We start from the raw sequence: 7393 nt of genomic DNA on the forward strand, positions 1-7393 counted from the left end.
CAATAAACAATGAAAACCCTAATTTACAATCCCTATTTCGCATCTAATAAAACCCTAATTTCACCACTGTGTTTCGAAATTACCTTACTATGTCTCGATAATCTCTTGATTTTGTCTTCGATTTGGTCCTTTTTGTCTTCGATTTGGTCGTTTTTGTCTTCAAATAAACAAAATTAAAGTTATCAATCTTATCAAACTGGTTTCAGTGGTAGATCTAACGAAACCCTAGGATTAAACAATGGAATCACTCGAAAGCCGTCGAAATCACTTGAAATCTGTAAAAATCGTCATTTCGGCTTCACTGCAAACCCTAGTTATATTTCTGCTCGATAACTGAAAGGATTAGGGTAGAAGGTGTTGCTTTTATCTAACCTGTTGAGATCTCATCGTGGACGTTAAAAATGACACACGTTTGACGCGTCGTCCAGATTGAAACACGTATCATGACTCTAACCAACCGTTAGGACAACCCAGGTCAATGTTAGTATTGGTGAGGACAATAGTGTAATAACACGACTTCTGTTACGGGCGTTTTAGTATGGTCGGGTCAACGGTATGACTTGACAGTCTCTGATGGATCCAGGTACCAAGCCTTAATATTTGATATGTTGGGTACCAAAGCAATGTGTTGGTCATTTGTTGGGTACCAAACATTAAATATCCCTTAACTTATTCAATAAACATGATCAGTAATACTCAGACGGAAAACCCAAACTACTTGGTCATAAAACAAAAATGTCCGTAATTCATCTCTTAGATACTTGGTTATAAACTCCAAACTATCCGGTGAGTTGCTGATGTGAACCCCATTGTTGACACAATTGATCAATATTTCCAAATTGTTCAACATTCAATTTCCTCTACGGTACGGGTGAATCCGCGGATTGCAAAGTCCAACCACAACCAAACCGTGTAAACATGTGGACTTGAGAATACCACCCGTATCCGGCCCATAGCTCTTGCGGATTGGATTTCACCCGCAACTTTACGGACGGATACGGACGAAATCCGCGGTTCCGGTTTTTATGCACACCCCTAGCGTCTACCACATGTTCACTTTTTGGGCTGGTTAACCTGAGTAAAGGCCGAGCCCGTTTCCTAAGCCTGGTGGTGTTGGTGGAGCACCCATCACTCTCTAAGATAAGGTTTTCCCACATACAAAGAAGAAAACTCTCATCTTTATTTTACACTGGAAAAAAACTTGAAGACAAACAAAAATGGCAGCAACAGCAATGAGTGTAAACCTGGTTGGTGCATTCAGAGGACTCTCACTATCATCATCATCATCATCTTCATCTTCGTGTAGTTTCTTTAGAGGAGATTTTGATTCAATTTACACCACTACTAACGGGAACAAGTTATGTATATCATATCCTTTGTTTCAAAACCCTTCAATTCCACTGACAATCGAGTCTGCGCATAAGAAAGGAGCTGGTAGTACTAAGAATGGTCGTGACTCTAAAGGTCAAAGACTTGGTGTTAAGATTTATGGTGATCAAGTTGCTAAACCTGGTGCTATTATCATTCGGCAACGCGGTACCAAGGTACAAAAATCTCTAATTTTGTGATTGCTGTTGATTTTAATGTTTGAAATGTTACATTTTTAAGGGTCAAAATGATAAATCCTTTGTGGGTTTTGTTGTAAAGTTCAATTTATGCTGTTTTAGTGGTAAATTGAGGGGGTAGTGGTGGTGGTGTGAAACCATAGATAACACTGCTTATTCTTTTCCTTTCTGTTTGAATAGCGTTTGCATATTGAATATCTGTCTAGGATTGGATACGCGGAGCTTTATGTGGTACATTATTGAGTTATATGAAATGCTAGTTTGTGCTTTTTGAAAAATTTCAATTGGAAATAGACAGTTGAATTAGGTTTTGCTTTTAATTTTGCTATCCAATTTTTCGTGGTATCATAAACACAAGAATTGTAATTAACAGTTTAGTCTTTCCGTTACAAAAGAAGAGAATTGCCTGCCATAGTTGAACGACCTGTAAGGTTTAGGGGTTACTTAGTTAGAGTGTAGTTGCTTTTCTGTGGACTAAGAGTAGAAGATGTTCTAGATTATTATTTGGTATTTGAGAGTGTAACTTTGTTCTTCTTGTCCATATAAAACCCTCCATTTGAAATGTTACCTGGTTTCCTGACATTGTTATGCAATGTGTGTATAATCTTTGTGAACAGTTTGAAATATGTGTCCTTTGAGCCTCCTTGAAGCACCAAGTGGTGTGTGAGTTTTGCGTCCTCTTTGCTCTTGTTCACTGAGCTTCGATTCTTTTAATAGTTGCCATTGTAGCTCCGGTTTCATGTATATTTGGCTACATTTTTCTTTTTTCGTTTATTTGCTGATCCGGAAAAAAAAAGAAGGTACAATCTTCTTTTTGTCGAATGTAAACCTTGATTTGTGGGTGATGTTGCAGGTCCATCCAGGGAAGAATGTTGGACTAGGCAAGGACCATACCATCTTCTCTTTAATTGATGGATTAGTGAAATTTGAGAAGTACGGACCAGACAGGAAACAGGTCAGATGATAATTGTTGAAATCTTAAGTTTATTTTTAGACATGCAGTAATGCTTATGCTGACAATTTATGGTTTGGTTGCATTTCGACAGGTAAGTGTTTACCCACGTGTGCCAGTGCCTGAGAACCCTGACAGTTACAAAGTACGGAAGAGAGAGGCCTTCAGGATGCAACGTGAGCGCCGTAAAGCTAGAAAGGAAGGAATTGTGTTGAAGCCTCAATTGATCTTAGCTTCAGTAGAGGAAGAAGGCTCTGAAAGTAACTCACTTTGTTAATCCAGTATCGATATGAGCTCGACTCTGAAGGCGATTGTCTTTGTTTTGCAGAAATCTGCATTTCCTTTTGACATGTAAGAAATAGGCTTCGTACAATTAGAATCAAGTTCCCTTGTTTACCTTCTTTGTGTATCATTTGTTTTGGATCCGTAAAGATATCAGTATACATTTAATATTACAGAAGCAATGACAATTCTTGTTTTTGCTGTCTCTTCTGTTTGTGAATTCTACCTTTCTTTTTCTTTTTTTCCTTCAATTTTTTTTTTGTTTTGTTTTGTCCTTCAAAATATTTTATCTGCTGATGATCTTGGAAATTTTATCTTTGGCTACTTAAATTTGGCAATGATTTTTGGAAGAGTTTGCATTTCAATAGTATGTGTCGAGTGATAAAACTAGCAGCTGCTTGAGCTGCCATGCCTGCTAAAGGTGGCTTAACCCTCCATGGTGAAGAAAGTGTGATTCACTTCACTTATAAAGTGGCTGCACAAAACCGGATCATTCAGAAAATTTACTTGCCATACTCTTTAGACTTGTTTCTGAAAATAGTCAATTTTAGACAGTGAAATTGCAATTACAGTAGACATTCACTTCTAGTAATGTCTAGTGAAATAGGCCAAACTAGGGGCTTGTTTTGTGAAATTTGCCTCCGACTTACTATTGCATTTTTGACCAAAGTCGATCAGATAGAGCTTTTAACTAGTTATCAGAGCAATTTATCACAATAGGTTGCACAGATCATTTATTCATCCAGCAGAAGACAGCAAAACTTTGATTTGGTTGCATCATACTTAGGCGTATTGAATTTAAATCGTGTCTTCCAGCACCTTTAGACTATTAAATTTAAAATTTTCAAATCCAGATCGTATCTTCCAGCACCTTAGAACTTAAAACTGAAATTTAGATGAACCAATATTGACAGACTCAGGCAGGGAACTTCTTCATAAGACATAAATGAGTTTAAAATGATACATACTATTTGTTTAATGCTTAATTTTCACAAAACCGCAGCACTACAGCCAATTGATGTCAGATATATTTTCTGACCAAACCTAAATCATTTCAATGACCGGATCCCTCTCTTCCAGGACCAGGTCATTTTATAAAATTTATATTCATATCAACGAAACTTTCTTTGTTCAGCTATATCTGAATAAAATAGATCGATCAATGTTGCCTTCTACACTGTGACAAATAAAACCTGTTACGGAAAGAAACAAAATACCAACAATTCACTCGAGGTCGAGGAAAATGAAAAAAGTAAAGTTGCTGCAGGATAGAGGTCCTGCTTACACTGCGAAATCCACAACACACTCAATGCAGTGTATATGCATCTACATCATTTGCTTCTAAGAGTTTCACCCAGATTCATATCGACATTTCGACATGTTCAAAATTCATTCAATGACGTAACTACATCATAAACCAATTTCCGAGTCCCTGAAGAAACTGGTCCAACCTCTTCTAACCCACTTAAATGCCTAGACAAACAAAAGGTGTGGCAATCGTTCCTACAGTGCAGCAACCCATAGTTCATCTGATTGTTGAGCAGCCAGTGTCAGAGTTACTTTCCAGTTTAATCCAAAACTCTCTTAGTATTTCATTCTCAACCATTAAATATCAGCAGTAGTTTCAATGAAGAAAACAATTCCATTCAAACTCCCCAGCCATTACGGAAATAAATATACCAAAAAATTCAGTTTCTTTATATACCAATTTAACACACACCGAGGACTAACCGAAAAAAAAGCTTTGATAAACAGAGGCTTAGTAATAAATGATAATTTTTAGTCATTATCAAGTAAAAAACTATAAACATTAATAGTGGCTCCAAAAGGGCAAATTCAATTTCCAACAAAATATACATTAGCAGCCATATTTGAGAATGTTTAGACCTAAACATAGAGTTGAATTTCTTGTGACAGGCAGACTCCAAAAGCCAAGTACTCAAAACCAAGCTATGTATAACCAAGGCGCAAGAAAGAGGCAGTTAGCAATGTCACCCTTCAGAAAATTACAAAATGATAAGGAGAGATAAGGAAAGAAAGAACCTGCACACCGTCTCAATGGCGTGCTCTCTTGTTGGTGCAAGCTGGACATTTGAATTGCTTGATATGTTCAGCCCTAGCAGGGGTTATCTCCATACACTTTCCATGGAACCATGTCTCACAAATGTCACAGCAGATCCAGAACTCACGCAAATCCAAGTCCGGTTTCTCACCACATGCCCCGCACAAAGTACGCCCATCCACGTTCTCGTCTTCCCCGCACAAAGTACACCCATCCACATTCTCGTCTTCCTCCTCTAGACCCTCTTCATCTTCAATTGGAGACATCGCTTTGGAGTACTTTACCTGGGTATCGGATACTCGCGAAATTGCTCTCTTGTTGGAGCAAGCTGGACACTTGTACTGCTTGATATATTCAGCCCTAGCTGGGGTTATCTTCATACATTTCCCGTGGAACCATTTCTCACATTTGTCACAACAGATCCAAAACTCATCTTCACCATGTTCACCACATGCCCCGCACAAAGTACTCCTGTCCTCATCCTCGCTGTCCTCCTCTAAATCCTCTTCGTCTTCCTCTGAAGACATCCTGGAATACTTGGCCTGAGTTTCGGGCACTCGCTGCATTAGTTTCCAAATAAAAGAAGTAAGTCTAAGTGATAGAATAAATAAAAAAGATGCCATCAAAGTTGGATTTTTATGGACATCCTAGGCGTACGCAATCTGGCACATAAATAATAACACTTCTGGGAAAGCCAAGAAACAGCATACAATTAACATTAAAAGAAATATTATTCAAGGTCATAGAACATTCTGCTCTATGTACCAGAGAAACTCTACTATCTAATAATAATCACAATCTTACGTTCTAACATTAGACAAATATCGAAACAGTTTTTTACCACTTTGGACGTTGTCTTGGATTTGTTGCTGTTGTGCTTCGAAATTGAGTACTTCTTCTTTACTTTTTGTTTCTTTGCAGCTTCAGTAACAACTTCAAACACTGTCGGGAGTTCAACCATCATATTAAGTAGACGCTTCCTGCATCACAAATACAAGAGTTACCAGCACTCTCAAAGCAAAAGAAAATTCAAAAGGAACAGGAAACGAAATTATATATGGTCATAAAGCGTAAGGACATTTCATAAGAAGTTACAAACATGTTCCACATCAGAATGAGCTTAGGAGGGGCTGATATACAGAATTCGAGACTGAGTCTGAGTCTGAGAAACTTAAATTATTTAACATTGCCATAAGTTAATGGTGAATTACAACACAATCTGTAGAATGATAAGTCAAACTAACTATGGAACGAAACCAATTCATTTCAAATCAGCCTATCAATGAATTCATTGAAGTAAGCACATAACTAACACACCAGCAAGCATCAAACATTGACGCACAAACATAACCAAGTGATAGGGCAAGCTGAAGAATTAGTATGTGCTTACAAACTCAACCATAAACATGTACCACACAAAAAGTACTGAAGATATACATAATTACAAGGTGTATACCTGTCATTTTTTTGGAGTCCAAATTTGGAACTGAAAAAGGAAGCAAGAGCATGTAACCATGAATCGCTGTGAACAGCAACTAAAGCCAACCAATCTTTTTCTTTCATACCATCCCTAGCGAAGTTAATACCCAATACAGGTTCTGGAATCTCTGGTGGAACTTCTTCAGATGGTAAATTAACCTCCCATTTCTCATTAGGAAACCCATATAAACACAAATTTTCCTTTTTTGGATCACACTGCCAGTAAAATTCTTCAACATCTAAAAGAAAATGTTAACCAAACAGAACAAATTAGGAAAAGGGGTATAAACCCTAAAATACAAATTAAACGAAATTTTTCAAAGGAAAGTCATTAAACCGTGTAAAATTGAAATATACAGAGTAATTATTACCAATTGTAAGAGCTTTGAGGATACCAGCTCTTCTTCCTTTAAAATCTGAGAAAATTTCTTTGATTGTTGTTGGATTTCTTCCACCACCACCCATCTTTTCAATACCCTAAAATTCTTAACGACGACAAGAAATGAAGACTGAATGCAGGAACGAGATAGAGAAAAGGGAATATCTTTCTGCAAGAGATTTCTCCTGGGTTTGAAATATTGAGGATCGGAAACTACAGTTCTGATCAGATTTCTGCCGCGCAAAATGTTAGCAGTCTGCGTGTCAGTGGGTCCATGTGAAGTCTTCCCCTTGATGGCGTGATGAGTGTAGCGGGGCACATAAACCTATCCGAAAACCGTTATATGTAATGTGGTCCGCGTACTTATCGAAACGAATAGGAAAATTAAGAACGATTTTTTAGGATTATGGTTTTCTCGAGGTGAACATGGTTTTATTAACCCACCTTCCCTATAATTATAAGGGGTGTCATAAAGCATTGAAATGACTAACGTACCCTTAACCTAATTTAATTTAAAACCAACCCAATAACCACCTATATATAACCACCACCTCCTCCCACCACTACCTCCCACCATCGCCGATTACCACCACCACCACCTCCGATTATCACCACCACCAACCACCGATTACCACCACCACTGCCGATTACCACCACCACCACCGCCCACCACC

At 37.9% G+C, this 7393-nt stretch overlaps 2 protein-coding genes across 2 annotated transcripts; one reads left to right on the forward strand and one right to left on the reverse strand.

The window, feature by feature from the left end:
- Window positions 1-1172: 1172 nt before the first annotated feature.
- On the forward strand, window positions 1173-3019 carry LOC113281529 (50S ribosomal protein L27, chloroplastic-like). The gene is made up of 3 exons (XM_026530301.1): window positions 1173-1544; window positions 2419-2520; window positions 2612-3019. The coding sequence occupies exons 1-3, from the start codon at window positions 1218-1220 to the stop codon at window positions 2792-2794; spliced, it is 612 nt and encodes a 203-aa protein (XP_026386086.1). The 5' UTR covers window positions 1173-1217; the 3' UTR covers window positions 2795-3019.
- A 1543-nt stretch (window positions 3020-4562) lies between these two features.
- Window positions 4563-7030, reverse strand: LOC113281530 (PHD finger protein ALFIN-LIKE 3-like). Its single transcript, XM_026530302.1, has 4 exons — window positions 6712-7030; window positions 6318-6579; window positions 5703-5841; window positions 4563-5421 (listed from the first exon to the last, which is right to left on the reverse strand). The coding sequence occupies exons 1-4, from the start codon at window positions 6803-6805 to the stop codon at window positions 4855-4857; spliced, it is 1062 nt and encodes a 353-aa protein (XP_026386087.1). The 5' UTR covers window positions 6806-7030; the 3' UTR covers window positions 4563-4854.
- Window positions 7031-7393: the final 363 nt, after the last annotated feature.

This window comes from Papaver somniferum, chromosome 5 (genome assembly GCF_003573695.1).
Source record: "Papaver somniferum cultivar HN1 chromosome 5, ASM357369v1, whole genome shotgun sequence".
In the NCBI taxonomy this organism is placed as follows: domain Eukaryota; kingdom Viridiplantae; phylum Streptophyta; class Magnoliopsida; order Ranunculales; family Papaveraceae; genus Papaver; species Papaver somniferum.

What these genes read in the sequence shown, in the direction of transcription:
- LOC113281530 (XM_026530302.1), bottom strand. Translation starts at nt 6,805, where the DNA reads ATGGGTGGTGGTGGAAGAAATCCAACAACAATCAAAGAAATTTTCTCA. An exon ending in GGACTCCAAAAAAATGACAG is followed by an intron (nt 5,842 to 6,317) that starts GTATACACCTTG and finishes TTTGTGATGCAG; the next exon opens with GAAGCGTCTACTTAATATGA. An exon ending in CCAAGACAACGTCCAAAGTG is followed by an intron (nt 5,422 to 5,702) that starts GTAAAAAACTGT and finishes AAACTAATGCAG; the next exon opens with CGAGTGCCCGAAACTCAGGC.
- LOC113281529 (XM_026530301.1), top strand. Translation starts at nt 1,218, where the DNA reads ATGGCAGCAACAGCAATGAGTGTAAACCTGGTTGGTGCATTCAGAGGA. An exon ending in TTCGGCAACGCGGTACCAAG is followed by an intron (nt 1,545 to 2,418) that starts GTACAAAAATCT and finishes GTGATGTTGCAG; the next exon opens with GTCCATCCAGGGAAGAATGT. An exon ending in ACGGACCAGACAGGAAACAG is followed by an intron (nt 2,521 to 2,611) that starts GTCAGATGATAA and finishes GCATTTCGACAG; the next exon opens with GTAAGTGTTTACCCACGTGT.